Genomic DNA, 19,903 nt, shown 5'->3' on the forward strand with positions numbered 1-19,903 from the left:
AGCAGGTATGGAAAGGTAACGAAAAGCACAGACAGTGTCAGAGCAGGTAGCAGACAGCAGGAATGTAACAGGTAATTACAACCAGGTAGGAAAGGTAACTACAGCTGCAGACAGTGACAGAGGAAATAGATAAATAACAACAGGAAAGCAACAGGTAACTAGGGCAGAAAACAGATAAGTACAGGCACCACCAGGGTGCAGCAGGAAGAAAACTGGTGGCTATAACTATGAAAGGAACAGGTAACTGCAGGCCTTAACAGGGTCATAGCATGTAGAAGCAGCAGCAATGACAGAATGGGCAACTACAGACAGGTAGGGAACAAGCACAGACAGGAACACAGCAGGAAGAAGAAGCAGCAAGAATTAAACAAGTAAGTATACGCAGGAATGGAATAGGTAGCAACAGAGACACAGCAGGTAGGACATAGCAGCAGGAAGACATCAGGTGACTACAGCTAAGAAAGGAATAAGTAACTACAGCCACCAAAAGAGATACAGAAGTTTAACAGGGATGGTTAGAATGGATCGCATAATTTTAAGCACTGGCTTCTACTATATGTCAGTAGGTGCCCAAGATATCTGCAAACACTGGAAATGTGAGATCTCCTGGCTACAGAGGTAGGTCATGTTACATGTTACAGGCTCAAAGAGAGATGGTATCTGCTGATAATGGATTCATTGTATCACGTATGTGCAGGCACACCCATGCTGATGATGGATACAACATACACATATGTACAGGCTTATGCTGATACTAGATACAATGTTTCTACAAGCTCATGATGATACTGGATACAGTGTATCATATATGCTAAGAGTCCTGCTCAGTCCTACCTGTTTGCTGTCTAGTTTTGTTTTTCCAAGTGCTCCATATTATTTCACCTCCCTCACCAGTTCTTGTAGTTTGGTTTCAGCTGCCTAAAACATCATTAGTGTGGTTGGCTGTAGTGTGATTTATATTCTAAGAGTGTGGGGCGATCTGCTTGTTGGTCTAAGAACCCTCTGTCATTTTAATTTAACAGGAATTAAGTTGCAACACTAAATATCATTTTCTAGTATATCAGCTTTCCTTGTTTCATTCAGTTTGGTTTGTCTAAATTAGTCATGTCAGTGAGAATTTTTTTCCAACACTAAAAGCAAAGAATCAGTAAGCTTAAAATTTAATTAATGAGTGTGTACACATGTGACATGATTTTTGGGGACAACCTGAGTACTCCATTCTTACATAATCTCTTATTCATAAATTATACATATCAAAGATCAACAACATCAGCATATAGCAAGCTGTCCTAGATCCAGAACGCTGCAAACTACAAAAAGCCAGATAATATATTTTATCCCCTTTTAGCTGACTGAATAAGCTAGAAGTGCTGCACAGGATACTATATACTGTACCTAGGGCATTGCATAGTTTCATTTATGACCTAAATTTCAGTTTTGAAGATGTGTCTGTTTGCCATCCCAGAGAATCAAAAAATGCTTTTATAGTATTTTCCATTTTTCCTGTTTTTTTTTTGGTTTGTCCAGCAAAGGGAAGAGAGTGGTTCATTAACCTTGCAACATCATATGCTAGAGCCTGTCCAGAGAATTCCTCGTTATGAGCTGCTTCTTAAAGACTATTTGAAAAAGCTGCCACTAGACTCCCTCGACAAAGCTGATGCAGAAAGTAGGTGCTTCCTAAAACTATTTCTGGTGTCATGTTCTGTGTTGCTATAGTGTTAGCTGTTCATATTGCTATAACAATATATAAGGTACATTAATGCTCTGATCTTTGTTTTGTTCCCTCAGAGGCCCTGGAGACCATCTTCATTGCAGCTCAACACTCCAATGCAGCAATTGCTGAAATGGTATGTCATGTATGATCCATGTTTCTTTGTTTAGCTTTACAGAACTCAGCTATCAGGCAGTCTGTCAGGAGGAAGGACATCTATGCATCATATTTCTCAGCTGTCCAGATTTTTGCCTCATATTTTTTTGTCTGTTCCTCTTAAAATTTTGTTTTTCTGACAATTCATTAGCAAATCGTTGAGGATTGAAGTCAGAAAATAATCACAGACATTTGAGTTTCAGACTTCATACTCCAGAACACTCATGCTAATGCAAAATCTGTATGTATGTGTATGTGTATATATATATATATATATATATATATATATATATATATATATATATATATATATATATTACACACACACACACATATAGAGAGAAATATAGATATAGATAGATACATATATGTGTGGGTGGGGCTGTAATCCTTATTGATACATTGTTGTTTTCTTTCACCTATGCTTGTTCTTAGCTTAGTTTGTGGCGTGTACTGTTACACACCTAGTCTTACAGACATATGAATAAAGATTGTCTGGTTCTTAAATTTAGCACAACAATATGTGTTGTGTATGAATATTGTGTTACTAGCATGCTTCATTGTGGTTTTCTAGTGGAAAGGATACTGTGAAGGAAATGTTTCCTTCTCTGAGCTATAATGAATTCACAGCTGCAAATAATAAGAATGGGGTGCAGAAAATGCAGCCTCCTGAATGGGGGAGGGTATAGCCTTCCACAAGAAGTAATGTGTTTCTTATTCATTTTGTATTAAGCAACAATGGAATACTGTGTTTTCCACACAGCAGGTACATAAATTACTTGGGTTTTAATTTGATTGTCCTATCCATATTGTTATCCATTGAAATACTTTTCTTTGGTCACCCAGACTAGCCTCAGTGTTGTGACATAGTAATGTGTGCCTGTTAGAGTTCAGAGTGAATATGATGTTACAGTGGTTCTGATGATATAGGCAAGTGCCAACATAGCCAGCCTGAGTTTTGTAAAGAATGATATGTCCTTTGAATATCAAGCTGATTTATACAAGATGCTTGTGTTACAAATGTACTAGAACTGTATGTAATTTGTATATCAAACTGATTTGTACAGATGCGTATGCCGAAAATGGATTTGTGAGGAGCTTTGCTTGTGTTAATTGTGTTAAAATGTATAGGTTCATAGGTTCATAGGTTGGTACTAGGCTATCAGCCCTAGGGCCTATACAAGCCGAGCCATAACAATTCCCTGGCTATTTCTTCCCATATTATTTACTTTCCTGGACCCCTGTCTAGCAGGGCGACTGATGTGATCCCTGGGGTGAATTTCCTTTCTCCCATCTAATCGTCAAGGTTCCTCTTGAAGAGGTCCAAAGAGGCACTCTGCTTGACATGTATGGGCAATCTATTCCAGAGTCTGGGGAGTCTCTGGGTCAGGAACCTATCCCTCCAGCATGTTTTGTTTATTGTGATGACAAGGTTTAGATCCCTGGAGCGTGTGGCTCTGAGGGATTGGGATTTCTTGAAGTGTAGCATGTCCAACAGCTCTGGGTTTGACATGGCCTTGTATGTTAAGCAGAGATCGCCTCTGAGTAGACGATATGCAACAGAGTATAGCTGGAGTTTTTTAAGGCGGTCAGCATAGGGCATCTGCTTTAGGCCTGTGATTCTTTTAGTTAAGTATTTCTGCGGCCTTTCCAGTTGTTGCAGATGTCTTGAGAGGTACATACCAAACAGGGAGTTGTATTCTATAACGGGTCTAATGAGGGATAAGTACAGTGGGACAATGACCTCCTTTTTTCCTGGATGAAAAGCCGTTAGTGATGAGGGGTGCCACATAGAAGGATTTCCTGACTGTTGTGGCGATGTGGTTATCAAAAGTGAGACCACTGTCCACATGTGTCCCGAAGTCTCTTATCACACTTTCGGTGTTTAGTGTACTGCCACCTATATGGTAATTCACGGGTATATGTTTTTTCCCAAAGGAGATAACTATACATTTCTTGGCATTGAGCATGAGCCCATGGCTCTGGCACCAAGCATCTGTTTCTGTAAGGCCCTTTTGTAGAGTATCCACATAATTTGGCGATTCAATAATGGCTCCCAGTTTGCAGTCATCTGCGAACTTTGTTAGCCAGAGTCCCTTAGCGTTGGCCTGTACTTCAGAGAAGTAGATACCAAACAAGAGTGGTCCCAGGACTGAACCCTGAGGTGCTCCACTTGTCACTTGTCTGGAGCTAGATTTGGAGTCGGCTACTTTTACAGTGTGGGTTCTATCAGTAAGCCAGTTAGCAACCCGTTGGGTGACGTAGGGATTAATGCCCAGCTTAGTAAGTTTATCTATGATTCCAGAGTGGGAGATGGTGTCAAAGGCCTTGGCAAGGTCTACATAGGCTGTGTGAACCACCTTACCTTTGTCCATGGCTCTGGAGACTGATTCGAAGAAGTAAAATGTTCTGCATGGCATGTGGTTTGCAAAACTATCACAGATAAAAGACAGAACCTGATTTGCAAAAGTAACATCTGTGTAAAGCTTAAAACATTGTGTCTCACATTGTTTGAAATATTTGTATGTTTTGTTATGCTTGACCTCTGAATTATTATAGACTATTGAAAAACATGTGTGATGTTTAAATATCTAAACTAAAATCTACTAAATTCACAGCTACTGTTGACAAACACTATTTACCTGAAGTTGTATGGGGACACCCAGTATGCTGCTGGAGAAGGACAGATGAGTTTTACCCTGTGATGGAAGAGAAGAGGAAAGTCTGCTGGTTAGCAAGCGAGCATACAATATCAATTTTCAACAAATTTCGAGTCAGATTGTTAAATGGGACACATGCAAAAGTATTTATTTATAATGTTAACATTTGATTGTCAAGGTGCTCTTCAGTACATGCAGTACTCTGGAACTATACCTCAATATTCTCAAGCTTGCATAATAACTGTTGTTAAGATACAGTCATTTCCCTTTTTTACTGTTTAGCATTTAGTTCAAAGTTCAGGCTCAATTCAAGAAATCAGAGAGGAATGTTTATCAGTACAATCCCACCATCAACATCACATGTGCTTCCATGTGTGCCCCCCTACACACACACTCACAAAGATAAACAAACATACCATACATCATGGTTCGATATTTACAGCCCAACATTGAGCCATTCAATGCCTTGGGCTGTTTGTGAAGTGATATAGATCCTCTTCTGATGGCACACTATCCTGAGATCTTACCATTCTATATTTTTGTGTCTTTCGGCTTTTCCCAGTTAGGGGTCGCCACAGTAGAACTCCGGTCCGCTAATGATTGTCAGTAGATTTTTACGTGCCGAGTTGCCAGCCCTGACACACAACCTTCAACAAAGGTACGCCCATTCACGTATGTCTCCACACAGAAGACGCTCTAGCTGAGAATCGAACAGGACATCTTACTGTGAGGCGACAACACTACCGCAGCACCATCATCTTACCATTCTATATACTTAGTTAAATTATTTACGTGCTTAAATCTAAAGATCTTACATCAACATTATAAGATGCAGATTGAATGTAACAAGCAGAGGGCAGGGAATAAAACAATACATAAAAAGCTATATATAAATAAGTTAAAAGTTTAGCCATCTAAAAGTGTTAGAAATACATATACTATGGTCTAAGTAGACTCTCATGAAAATATGACATTTAAGTAATCGCCTAAAAGAGCTCTCAGATTCACTCACACAAATTAGGGATAGCAGTGGATTCCCCAACAGTCGGGTAAGATAAGCTAACAACACCCAGCATAATGTCTGTGTCCTGGTCCATGGAGTAGCCAGCAGCTCCTTCCCCAAAGACCTGAGTTGTCTAACAGGAATAAGAGTCTCAGGAACCCCTTAAGGTAAGCAGGACTTTTCAGAACATGGTAGATGAGGGTCAGAATCTTAAAGACATAAAAATAAATAAAAACAAACAGCAACCAGGACCGGAACTCCACTAATGTACAAAATAAATACAAAAAATAAAAACAAAGTGAAGTCCCTACATGGCAAAAACCCTTAAAGTCATATCTGGCAATAACTGAAAAGCAGGATAAATCCCACAAAACCAGAGTTATATGACTGCTATGGTTGGTACCAGTCCATAATCTCATAGTGGAATTTTACACCTGCTGGAATTATGGCAAATCATCATCCATAAACCTATGGAATAGAACATTATAGTAATCCAGGTAGGAAATAACACATTTATTCCTCTCAACCCTTCTTAATCTGTTCTGCTTTTGCTATGTCTCCTCCAATTTCTGTCTTTTATCATGTCTATTTTTACATAGAAAGTTACCTTAATTTTAACAATCTTATTAAAGAGTTCTCTTGTTTTTCCTATTATGTTAACTTATGTTAACTTTAAGCAGTTTCTTTGCACTCATTTAAATATACATATTTTCCCCATATCTATTGCCTTTTTTCTCCTTTTTTTCCTTAGCCGTTTTAAAATTATCACAGACAGCCATTTTCCCATCTTAATCTTCTTTCTATTGGGTATATTTTTATAACCTTCTGGACAATATTCCAAACTTCTATTCATAGTTTTTTTATGCTCTCTAAACACCATGTCTCTTCTTTTAAATCTGTTATTCATCTCCATAACACATTCATTTGGAATACTGCTGAAATTATCTGTCTGGCTTGGTAGCACTTCTTATTTAATTGAATTCTATACTTTGTGATAAGAAGTTGTCAGTCTGAGCCATAGTCAGTTCCAGGTTTTATTTTTGATGACTGTACATAGCTCTGCCTCTGCCTGCAAAGAGTAATGTTATTTGATTTCAGTATTGACCATCTAGTAATATCCATGTGCATGTCCAGATTAACAAATGGGCTGAGGGAGCTGCATCCCTAGGCCCATTTGTCTGAAATTAGACCTGCTAATTCTATTCCCAATTTATCATGCTGTGCTGTTTTCATACCAAATAAATAACCCCCTTATAGTTTTCAGCTCTATTCCCATGAGGCCCACAGACTAGCAATACCCATATGAGAATCCATTTCTTAAGCTGTGGAAAAAGAGTGTTTGCTATGACCAGGGACATATCTTGGCTGAATTCTACTGACCCATGTCACATTTCTCATTCCAAGTCCACATTTGCCTGTTATTCCAGTTGTGTTTTGACTACCAACTTCGGCATTCCAGTCATCTACAATGACTAATATGTTTTTAGTGCTAATCCCAGAAGATGCTGCCGATCCTTACAACATTGGTTGACTTCCTTTAAGGCCTCTGTAGTTGGAGCATAAAAATGAATTATGATAATGATTATTCCATTTGTTCCAGAAGATTCTTACCTAATGTAGAGAAACAGATAATTATCTGATGCAAAAATGACTCATTACATAATTCCCAACATGTGGTTATCCTTGTTTTGTCACCCTTAGCCACACCAGGTTTATCTAATCGTACAGTTCTTGTATTCTGAGTCCCAGTGATGTATAGTTTTTTGCAGCACTGAACTTTCCATTCATCTCTGAGCACCTTAGCCTACACATATCCTTTTGACTTTAATCCAGCTGGATTATAACCTCTTGTACTATACGTACATGCCCTCTGCTCTTCAGTAGCTGTATGCTGGAGACATTACGATCTGAGGGTCTCACATTTCAGTGTCACTTTGTCATGTCTCTGCTTGCTTTTGTAAATGGGGTTTTCTTGGTATTAATGTTAAGGTGACCAGACATTACCTTCTCCAGTGGACTACAGTTAGTCTGAGCTCTCTGCCATGGCCTGCCTGTCTTGGGTGACCCTATTGGTGTAGCTCATAGATTCATTGAGATACATAAACCCCTTCAGAATGCCATGGTAATCAGCCAGAAGGAACTATTTCTTCAATTTCCATTTCCAAAATGTAATTTCCAAAATGAAATGTTTTTCTAATTGTACATTTAGGTAATGTTAAAATGGTAAAATTGATAGACTTTGGCTGTGAGGTCTTGAGAAGTCATTGAAATTGTTCTGGACATTTTTCAATAACTGAGCAGGACATTTGTAGATTAATTTTAGTGAGTTGGTAGTTAGGACTCTGCATGACAGTGTAGCATCATTAGAATATTGAGTGATGTTTGGAGCATATTCAGATGTGTGAATTTTATTTGTAAGGGGCCTAATATGGATTCCTGTGGCATTCACAACATAACTGGTTGTGAAGTTATATATTATTTATTTATTCACATTAGTTAACTGAGAATGCCAAGGCTGGAGGTTCCATTTGCAGTGGAGTCCCTGAGAGAGAACTCCAAGACAATAAGCAATAAGGAAAACAGGTAGTTACCATAGGTGTCAGAGACCTGGTCAGGGTGCTATTGTGGGGTGAAGAGATGAGCTGCCCCAGCTACAAGTTGTGGGGGGGATGATCAGAAGATGCAGCTCACTCAGTAGTGCAGTACCAGTCAGCATCCATTCTTTTCTATTCCAGCATTTCAGTATAGAAATGAATGCTGATATTGTGTTTGTGGTCATGACTGAAACCTGTGTGACACGTTACTGTAACAAGTGGTTTGTTACAAATATTTTGAACTATACAACCTTTTTTTGCTGTTGCTGTTGTTTCTTAGAGATGAGGATTTAAATGGTACAGAAATGGTTCTGGCTTGCTTCTTAGGAGAGAACCCCCTGATTAGAGAAACCAACATTTTCTTGCTTCTCAGCTTAAAATATAGGGGTAGTCCATACCTCTCAACTGTACAGATTTTCGCATAATGTCCAAATTTTTGCCTCCTATTTTTTTGGTGTGTTCCTCCTAAAATCTATACTTTTCTGGCAAATAGCTGAGGACTGAAGTCATTAAATAATGACAAACATTTGAGTTTAAGACTCCACATCCTTCAGAAAATTCATGCTAATTATTCTATCAACTCTCTAAGTTTGTAAGAGCAATATTTAAAATCTGTCCCTATTTTTCCCCCCATCATTTCAGGCTTTGTCTAGATTTTTTTGCTCTAAGAGGTTGAGAGGTATGAGGTGGTACCAGAAATGAGAACAGTACCAGGTACTAAATGAATCAGCTATGGCTCTCATAGTTATATGGTTAAATGACACATAATTTATCTAATGCATATAGTATATTCCTAAGTATAGTAACATAAAAAAATACACTTATATGTGTTACATAAAGTAAACATTTGAAAGCAAATATTGATACAAACTAGCAGCAAGTGTAAGGGGCACATTATACCTTATGTCGTTTAATAGGTCCAACAGCTGCACTGAAGGAAGGGCTGTATAGCAAGGCTTATATGAGTGAAGCACTCTGGTGATGCCACAGCTGCATATCTGAATTTTACTGAAATCAGTGGCCAGAAAGGTTTTAAATGTTCTTTACCTTTGATATTTCTTATCTCTGGAAGGTGTTCCTTCTAAGATTTACTATTAGAAGTGGAAAACCTTGAAACACCACATATACTGAATGACATGGGAGTATTGGGCCAATTTGTGAGTGGACTGTCTAAGGCTCTTCTCAGAGGCTCTCCATTTAGTAACCTTAGATAGAGTTAGGCAGTTTGGATAGTATTTATTTATTTATTTTGTTTGTTTACCGGGTAATATCCAACTGGGCATGAGGCTCATTTTCAGCAGAGGCCCGGGGAGAAAAGCTCCATACATACAAATCCACAGTATTAAACAATCAACTGAACATGCATTAATAGGTTCATACATTCATAAGTGTGTACTAGGCCAATGGCCCTGGAGCCTTTACAAGCCTAGCCCATAGAAGTGCCCTGGCATCATGCCACCATTAGTTTCCGATGCCTCTATCAAGTAGAGCCATTGGAGTGGTCCCCAGGGTGAACTTTCTATTTCCCATCCACTCATCAAGATTTATCTTGAAAAAGGCTAGTGAGGTACTCTGCTTGACATGTATGGGAAGTCTATTCCAGAGCATGGGCAGTCTCTGGGTTATGAACCTGTCCCTCCAATATGTTCTTTTGATTGTGGTACTGATGTTGAGGTCCCTGGAGTGTATGGTGTGGAGGGATTGGGATTTCTTTAGGTGTAACATTTCTAACAGGGCTGGGTCAGGCATGGCTTTGTAAATAAAGCAGAGATCACCTCTTAATAGATGATATGTGACAGAGAAAAGCTGGAGTTTTTTTAGTTTGTCCATGTAGGGCATGTGTTTAAGGCCTAGGATCCTCTTCGTGAGGTACTTCTGTGGCCTTTCCAGCTGTTGCAGGTATTTAGTGCGGTACATGCCAAATGGGGCATTATACTCGATGACTGGTCTAATGAGGGAGGAGTAGACAGAGATGATGACCTCTTTCTTCCTGGATGCAAAAACCTTGGTAATGACATGTGCCACATAGAAGGACTTTCTGACCACAGTGGCAATATGGTGGTTGAAGGAGAGGCTGTTGTCAACCTATGTCCCCAGATCTCTTATAACACCTTTAGTGTTCAGTGGGCTACAATCAATGTGGTAATTAGCGGGAAATGAGTTTTTCCCAATGGGAATGATGATGCATTTTTTGGCATTAAGCTTAAGGCCATGATTTAGACACCAGTCATTGGTCTCAGTGAGGCCTTTCTGTACGGTGGCTACATCACTTGAGAAGTTAATAATGGCTCCCAGCTTGCAATTGTCTGCAAACTTGGTCAGCCAGAGTCCCTCCGTGATGGTCTGGGCGTCTGTGAAGTAGATGCCAAACAGGAGAGGACCCAGGACCAATCCCTGTGGGAATCCACTCGTCACTGTTCGGCAGTCTGACTTGGAGTCTGCTACATTCACACTGTGGGTTCTATCTGTAGGCCAATTTGCAACCCACCTAATGATATGGGAGTTGATGCCTAGTTTGGTGAGTCTACCAATAATTCCTGAGTGAGTAATGGTATCAAAGTCCTTGGCCAGATCGAGGTAGGCTGTATGAACTGCCTTGCCCTTATCCACAGCTCTGGTGACTGACTCAAAGAAGTCAATCAGGTTGAGCAGGCATGATCTACCTTTCACAAAACCAAATTGTGTGGGATCCAGAACTTGGAGATTCCCTATATCCTTGTTAATTAGGTCCATGATGATGTGCTCCATAGCCTTGCATATCAAACTCATCAGGCTAATGGAGAGATAATTCCCAGGGTCTGTAGTCACTCCCTCTTTATGGAGAGGAATGACTGTAGCAGTGCGCCAATCTGTAGGGACAAAGCCTGAGGTGAGGCTGTGATTTAACAGGGCACACAGATGTGGTGCCAGTTCACTTTGTAGTTCATGTAGAACACAGCCAGGGATATTGTTGGGTCCCATGGAAGCTGCATTCTTGGCCTTGGACAATGTAGCTTTATCCTATGCTGCAGTAATGCTGGGTGTCTGGCATTCTTCCAGTATTGTGATTGGTCCTTTGGGGGGGTAAAGTTGGCACTGAATCTGTCGTCCAGTATGTTGGCACTATCTGTTGGCTCAGTGTAGGAGGTACCATTATGCAGTAACTCAGAACAAATCTGGGTATTGCCATGGAGCTTCTTGATATAACTGTAGAAGGCTTTGTGGTTGTTTTTAGTGTCTGCCGCAATTCTCAGGTCAAGGATGTTGCTTCCTCTAGTGGGGATAAGAATGAGCTGGTCCAGCGCATTGGAATTAATGAATTCCAGGTAACTTTGGGCAGGTGTATTGGTGCATGAGTAGTTCTCCCAGTTGATGGAGGGGTAGTTGAAGTCACCCAGTATGAGAGTGTTGGGTTGGACCCAAATAGTTTCCAGGGTGCTTAAGAATGTGGAGTGAGAGTCTTGGGACATGGTTGGGGACCTATAACAGGCTACGACTTGAATCGCCATCTTACCCACTGTTAGTTGTACCTGAAGTATCTCTGATGCGTTATGCTGGGCGACTAGTCTGGAGATGTGCATATCCTTTATGACTATAGAGACGCCACCGCCTTTGGAGCTTCGGTCCATGTTCAGTACAAAACAAGTCAGTAAAGAAATTAGTTATATCACAATTATTAGCAAATAATTAACAAATAAATTAACAAATTTAACAAAAAATGGCACAGTTAGTGATAAAAACTGACCGCATGAGTTAATAGTGAGAACAATGTGGTACAGTAATTGCAAGATAGAGAAATGCAGTCTAAATAACAGTTAAAGACAAAGCAGTATATGTGTAGACATTGCTAACTGAAACTGAGTGTAGAATCAAGAGAGCCTTCAGCAGTTAATAGTTGTAGCTGTGAGAATCTGCTAGTTTAGGGTAATGTAAGGGAGTAGTAGGTAACTTAACCAGGTGTATGGCAGGAGCAGAGCCAGTGTTTTGCTAGATGTTCCTTAAGGAGGTTTTTAAACTCATGAATGCTGGGGTTTTTAGCCATAGGTTGAGGAAGAGTGTTCGAGAGTTTGGCAATTTTATGAGAAAAAAAGGGCAGTGTCCTGTGTGTTGGGGCTTGGGTAATCTTTAACAATAGTTTATTTGAGGATCTTAGAGCTCTAGGATTGCTGTTGGGTTGGACTAGATTGGTAAGTGCCGGGCGGTTGTTAGATTTGTGAATTATATTGTGGGCTATGGACAGTTGGTTAAATATTAGAAGGTTTGGTAGTTCTAACCATTTAAGTTGGGAGAGTACACAGCAGTGTTTGTGATCCAAGCATGGTTGTGATGAAGTGAGGTAGTGAGCTATTGGTTGTATTCAAAGAAGTTAAAATTGCACTGATAACAGACACTGGTGGGTATGACTATTGTGTCTAGAGGCTCAGTGCACAGTCCTATTGCATACTTATTCCCAGTAATTAAAGTGGTCATTAAAGAGGTGGGAGGAGTACATGGGACAAGGTAGGAGATAGGATCTAGCTGTGGATACTCTAGTTTTGGCTATTATGACAGATTTAGCCCTATACAGTTTGCCCAAATGAAAGTTAGTTCTGCAGTTTTGTCATGTACATGGGGAATTAAATTATTATTCAAAGGCAATGGCAATACTTACGTTTTTAGTTTTTTTTTCAACATTTACAAATGGTCTGATATTGATTGAGTGGATATGGAGTCAGCTACCAACACAGAATGCATAGAATTTTGATCTTGGGACTATGCAATTATGGGGGAGGTTTAAGAGAGAAAAGCATTAAGTTCCTCTCTGAGGCATTTAGAAGCATACATGTGATTTGTCCACGTCTTCATTGTGTAAAAGGATGTCTATAACAGTACAGAGGGTCTGCAGAATAGAACTACACATAAACTGTGGTGCCATCTTCGTATAGCTGTATGTTGGCATTGGCCATGTTAAATGACATATTGGTGAAAAAGATGGTAAACAGAAGTGAGACAAGCAATGGGTAATGGGAGATATCAAAGTCAACAAGGCATTGTGTTAATATAAAAGAGTTTTATTTTATCACTTGTGATTGCTGTGGCACTTCTTGTTGATAACATTGTATGCACTGCATTTGCTTGCTTAGGTAGCTACAGTAACACTGTATAGGTTTAATTGCTGAAGCCTAGTTCCTTTAGGGAAAAGTATAAAGTATTTAAGAAGTATCACTGTTTGAAGAATGCAGAAAAGGGAACAGTGTGAAAGTAGCAAAATCACTTACATAAGTCAAGGAATATTAATGCTACTGTATCACTGTCTTTATGTTTCTATTGCATGAATCTCATGAATACCAGTAGGGTTATTTCTTTGGTGTCCAGGCCTAAAACCATGTTGTATTAAGGCTTCCATTAGAAAACAAAATCATGTATAAGCTATCAGCTTTCTAAAATGTAATTCTGTTTGTAAAAAATGTGCCTTGAAAATTAAGCTAATCAAAATGTAGTGGTATGATTGTTTCCTAGAGCCTTGCAGATGTACCAGAAACTATTACAGAAAGCATAATGTGCTGTCTTCAACATAATGGCCACCACTCAAACTATCATTCATATCGCATCTTTTGCAGGAGAAACTTCAGAAGCTGTGGGAGATCTACGAGATGTTGGGGCTCGACGAACATGATATGGACCCTTCAAATGAACTGCTTAAAGAGGGCTCTATTCTCAAAATTTCTTTTCGTAAAAGCAATGTTGAAGAAAGACAGTTGTTTCTGGTATTTTATTTTATCAAAAATGTAAGGCACCATAAACATTATACAAGCTTAGCTAAATATTCTAAATGGAGATGCATGTGATGTGGTCTCCATAGATGTAGAAGACAACACATAAAGCTGTATGCTTGACTGACAGCAAACAGTTAAACAACATGGAAGGCAGCCATCATGATAACTTTCTTTGCCAGGACTCTGCCAAATGCTGTTTAACTTGAATTTATATTCCTTGGCTGTCAGTAATGTTGTCCATCAGGGACCTGTCTGCTAACCTCTGCTCACTATCATGCTCCCTCAGAGACCCCTTGCTCATGCTGTTACTTTCAGTACCATTCTACCTCAGGGATCTATCTGGTCCTCTATTATCCCACTGTATGCTGTGAAACCCTTAGTGTAATATTGGTATAGGGATCTGTCTACTTCTGTGGAACCCCATACTCATGCTGTGCATCTTTCAGTACCATCCACTTTCAAGGACCTGTATAGGCCTATGTTACTTCCCTCTCATGCTGCATAACCTTTAGTACCTGTTTCATTAAGGGACCTGTTTAGCTCCATGTTACTCCCCACTCACTATGTGTAACCTTCAGTCCCATTTTCCCTACCAGCCTCTCCTCATCTTAATCTCCTGAGTATACCATGCACATGTGTATATTTCTGAGTCCTGAGAACATGTTAAGTAATACTGGGTTGCTGGCAACTGTGCCCATTCCTGTGGAATGAATGTCTAGTTCCTAGGTGTAATAGTCCAGTTTATTAATGAAAACTTGTCAGGCAACAGATTGTGTGTGTGTGTGTGTGTGTGTGTGTGTGTGTGTGTGTGTGTGTGTGTGTGTGTGTGTGTGTGTGTGTGCCTAGGTGTAACAGTCCAGGTTATTAATGAAAACTTGTCAGTCAACAGATTGTGTGTGTGTGTGTGTGTGTGTGTGTGTGTGTGTGTGTGTGTGTGTGTGTGTAGCGCTGTGTGTGCGTGCGCGTGTGTGTGTGTGTGTGTGTGTGTGTGTGTGTGTGTGTGTGTGTGTGTGTGTGTGTGTGTGTGTGTGTGTGCGCGTCATCACCAGAATCTAAGAATAACAGGGTGTTTAGATGTAATGATTAGTGATTCAGGTGCCTTTCCTACACATTATACTGAAGATCACTGGATCACTGGATGGGAAGGATGCTTGTTTGGTGTTCCAAAGCACATAAAGTGCAAGCCGAGTGACACAGAAACAGGTTGGTAAACCATCCAAAGGTGAGAAGATCTGACAGTTCAGAAGACAGAAGGCAATATTATTTGGGGAAGAAGTGAGCTACTTCATCTCTCACGCTCTTCCTTTATAAGAAAGATAATGTTCCCCAATTCCTGCTGCATTAGCTAATTGATAGCTACAGGAGAAACTGTAGCAGCACCTCGAACTAGTAAGAATATAGCAAGAAGTTGCTAGAGTGGAGCAGTACAGCTCATGGGAAGGTATGAATAAGTTGACCTCAGGGAGTAGCTACTTGATAGCTACAGGAGAAACTGTAGAAGCACTTCGAACTAGTAAAAATATGGCAAGAAGTTGCTAGAGTGGAGCAGCAGTACAGCTCATGGGAAGACATGAATAAGCTGACCTCGGGGTGCACTACATTCTTTTTGATTGCGGTAGCAGTAGGTAAAGGATAGAGCAACAAAGAAACATCTTTTCCCAACACTATGATGGCAGCCAAGTGCCCACCATCCAGGTAGTGCCCCCCAAAATAAGAGAACAACGGGGAAAAAATAAAACAACTGGTTTGGGCATCAAAGAACAGTGGGTGAGGAGGGCACAAAAAACTACAAAGGAAGGCACAATGAGTTATGCAAAGTTTACTAGTTAAGAGCAATAGCTGTCATGGCATTAAATGAGTTGATAAGAAAGCATGGTAGGATATTGAATAGTGTTTGCCTCAAACCTCCTGCTTCTAAAACTGTCCCACAGAGCCTGTGTACTTTACACAGTTGGACAAAGCTATGCCAGAATCCTTTGACAAAGTTCTTGGTTTTAGAAAGACTGATAAACCTCTGACACTTTTTCCCATTAAGACAACCTGTCCGAAAGGTCTGCAACCCCCAAGGTAGGCCAGGGGTAATCTGGTCTTCCTCCTTCATCTTCACTTATATTGTATTATGGCATCCCCAAGCAAATTTCTCTTAATATCCAGCCATCCCTCTGGTAAATGAGTTTTGTTCTAGAACATACCACCAGTAATCAGAGTTTAAATTGAAATCCCAAGTTAATAAAGTTCCAACCATGAATTTGAAAGTGCATATCCAGCAGCTAGCCAGCTGTCTCAGCCTTGGGAGAGGATGTGGGTTGTAAGTGCTATATTGCTGACCTCTGGTGGTGACCTTAGATAGTGCAGCCTGCTGACGACCATCACACAATGGAATGGTAGACTCCTGCTGCTCCATACACTTAAATCGACAGTGAAACACACACACCCTGAATCCATGTAAAATGAAGGCACCGAATTACTGACAGCTAGGGTAATGTAAATAACTCTAATTGCTTTGTGAATGACAGCCTCTAACCCCTGCCATCTTTCATATGTGTCAGTCAAGGAGCCCATTCATTTCCACAGTTGAGTGCACAGGATTAAGGGTGACATCCAGAGTCAAGGTTCAGGTGTCATGGTCAAGGAGGGTAAGTGATAACATCCAAGTATGTAATGGTAAAACAAAAATGTACTTTAAAATCCATCTTGCCATCCCATGCAGTACAAATTAACAACACCCAGTACAAATCCTCCAAGTGATCAGTAACAATTACCCAATTAAGTCTAAAGTATTAAGAAGCCATTGTGTAATAAGGCCTTAACCTTGCCTTATCTTTGGCCATATTTCTAAGGAAGATGTATTGACAGAGAGAGAGAGAGAGGGATGCATCTGTCTAGGACATGTTAATACAAGATGTTAAGAAAAGAATCTGTGGATAAACTGATAACTCTCTGATGACCTGCTATGCAGTATGATGTATAAGTTAAGGAAAGGGGTGCTTCCAGATTACAAGTAACTCTGAGTTGGTTCCATAGAAGTAAGCAGGGACTAACATCCTTAGCAATCTGGTGACCAAAGTTCACTCCTGTAATACAGATCACCATCATAAGTAGTGAGTGAGATGAAAATATTCAGAATCCATCAGGACCTTTGCACAGCAGGAAGGGTCAAGATGGAGAGATGATAAAATCAGTAAGCAAAGCAAAGGAGGGTAGTATTGCTAGAATTTAATTCATTCTCGAGTCTTGGTGAGTACCCTCATGAGGTGAACCCTGTTTTTACAAAATCTCACCAAGACAACACTGATATATGGACTGTATTTTATATAGCATATATCATGGAGAGAAGTAGGTTAAAAAATTAAAAAAAAAGCTGGATGTACAAGTCCCAGGATAAAAAAGTGTCCAATCCTGGTAGGCTGACTGGTGCCAGTTTTGGAAAAAATAGCAGTGTAGAATTCCCAAGACAATGAAACATTCCTACAATGGGGATAGGCCAGACTAAGGGTGTGAATGACCCCCTACCCCCACTGTAGAAGGAAATAGTAGCCCAGAAAAACTGACAGGCCAGAAAAGAGCCATAAAGATAATACAGTAGACTATTGAGGATAAGAAAGAAATTATGCATTGTTACTATTATGCAAGAAGCCCAGAATTTCTGGATAGAAGTTATTCAGAAAGATTAAGAGAGAAATTAGAAGAAAGAAAAACACTTACACAAGAAAAGTATTACAAAACTTCAAATACAATAGTCTGTTCATTAATACAATAGGTTTATGAAAAACATTATTTAGACCAAGAAACCTTGGGCCATATGGAAAAAGAAGCAGCTGAAGAAGTTCGAAAATATAAACAGCAAAATCTAGAGATTTTTGAAAGGTATAAAAAAACATGGGCATGGGAAAGAAAGAGAGATCTGATATGGTGTAATATTTATGCAAAGGAGAAAGCCAAACTAATCAATACAAAAAAGCAGCTCCAAAGATATTTGAAGAGAAATACAGGCAAAGACACCCAGATATGAAAAAAATTCACAAAAAAAAATAAATAAATAAGATCACAAAGGAGGAAGGTAGAACAAGAAATTAGTAAAGTAGAATTTAAACAAATAGAAGTGACGTTATGAAATACTTGTAAAATGAAAGATTTAATGTAGAAAGTCTAACACTGGTCATGTCACAGCATGATGGAACAATAAGTCCCCAAAATTAGGAGAAACAAGTGGAGTAGAAGACAGCTGAAGAAGAAATATGGACATGGAAAAGAAAAAGACATTTAATATGGTACAATATTTATGCAAAAGAGAAAGCAAAATTAATCAATACAAAAGCATCACCAAAGATATTTAAAGAGAAATACAGGCAAAAGCACCCAGATATGAAACATTTTACAATACAAAAAATAAGAAATCAAGGGGTGAAAATAGAAAAGAGGATTAGTAAAGGAGAAGTTAAAGAAATAGAAACTGAAATTATGGATTACCTGTAAAGTGAAGGATTTAATATAGAAAATCCAACTCTGGTAATGTCACAGCATGATAGAACAATGAGTCCCCAAATAAGGGAAAGCAGGTGGAATGGGAAGCATCTGATTAGTTGCCATATGAAGATACTCTGGAGGCTTCAGTAGGAAACAAGTACAAAAGTTCTGTTGGAATTGAACATCAAGGGAAGGAATAGGAAAAGTACAGTTGTGTACACCTACCATAAATGTAGATGTTCGAGTGTCTTCACTGTTGCAGTCATAACTGTAGGGTGTTCCTGCCGGCAGGCAGCCCGAGGTCGGCCAGAATTCCAAAGTCTGGGTCCGGCGTCAGCTGTACCAGCAAGTACCCTGACGTCGGAACGCAGAGGTATAAAGCTGACAGCCGACGCCATCTTCTCCAGCCTTTCTTGCCCCAGATGTCAGAAGCCCCCCCCAAAAAAAAAACAAAAGGTGTCCAAAAAGGAACACAAATACACCACAAAAGAAGTGGAAGAGAAAACAAGCAAAAATAAGAGGGGACTGGTGGGAGGGAAACACCGACTGCAATAGTGAAGACACTCGAACATCTACATTTATGGTAGGTGTACACAACTATACTATGTTCTTCGTGTTTCACTGTTGCAGTCATAACTGTAGGGTAGAATCCCAAAGCTGTGAATGAGGGAGGAGGTTATGCAGTAGAAGGGACAGCTAGAAGACCCTGCAAAACAGCAGAGGCAAAGCCTGCCCTAGACTTAGAATACAAAGGGAGATTATAGTGCTTAGAAAAAGTATGCACTGAACTCCAAGTGGCAGCTTCCAAAATGTCCTTGGTAGAAACTCCTCTGAGAAAAGCTGCTGAAGTGGCAGCTGCTCTAGTAGAATGACTTTTAACAGTACCTGGAATCTGTTTCCCATAGTGAGAGTAACAAAACCTTATTCCATGAGCAATCCATTTGGAAATAGTTTGTTTAGAAATAGCCTTACCTAGAGAACTGGAGGCATAAGAGATAAGCAATTGATCAGATTTTCTGAAATCTTTAGTTTTGTCCAGGTAAAATCGTAGTTGCCTGTGTACATCCAATGAATGTAAGATCCTTTCCCCTTTATTTTGAGGATTTGGAAAGAAGGTAGGAAGGTGAATAGTCTGATTTAGAGCCACTTTAGAAATCACCTTAGGCATAAATGTAGGATTGGTCCTCAAGGAAACTCTGTCTTGGTGGAAGATAATATATGGTTCCACAGCCATGAGAGCTTGCAACTCTGAAACCCTTCTGGCAGAAGTCAATGCCAATAAGATAGCTGTCTTCCAGGATAAGAACTTGATATCCGAAGCCGCAGCAGGCTCAAAAGGAGGCAAAGTAAGCTTCTCCAAGACATAATTAAGATGCCAAGCAGGAACAGGAGGAGTTCTGGGAGGTCTTAAATTCTTAGCTCCTCTCAAAAATTGTCTCACCAGCTGGTGAGAAAAAATGGGAGGATCAGAGTAAAAATGAGCCGAGATAGCAGAAGCATGAATTTTGATGGAGGAAAAGGAAAGGCCTTTAAGCAAAAGATCTGAGAGGTAAAGTAAAATGGAGGAAATATTAGGC

General features: G+C 39.8%; 1 protein-coding gene across 1 annotated transcript in view; it reads left to right on the plus strand.

The window, feature by feature from the left end:
- Nucleotides 1-19,903, plus strand: part of LOC122806257 (FYVE, RhoGEF and PH domain-containing protein 2-like) — a 773,316-nt gene that overhangs the window by 504,261 nt on the left and 249,152 nt on the right. Inside the window, exons 6-8 of the mRNA XM_044076527.1 lie at nt 1,528-1,666; nt 1,789-1,847; nt 13,704-13,850. Coding sequence (XP_043932462.1) covers nt 1,528-1,666; nt 1,789-1,847; nt 13,704-13,850 — 345 coding nt within the window. The remainder of the gene's footprint in view (nt 1-1,527; nt 1,667-1,788; nt 1,848-13,703; nt 13,851-19,903) is intronic.

This window comes from Protopterus annectens, chromosome 7.part0 (assembly GCF_019279795.1).
Source record: "Protopterus annectens isolate FY-2018-M chromosome 7.part0, PAN1.0, whole genome shotgun sequence".
Lineage (NCBI taxonomy): Eukaryota > Metazoa > Chordata > Ceratodontiformes > Protopteridae > Protopterus > Protopterus annectens.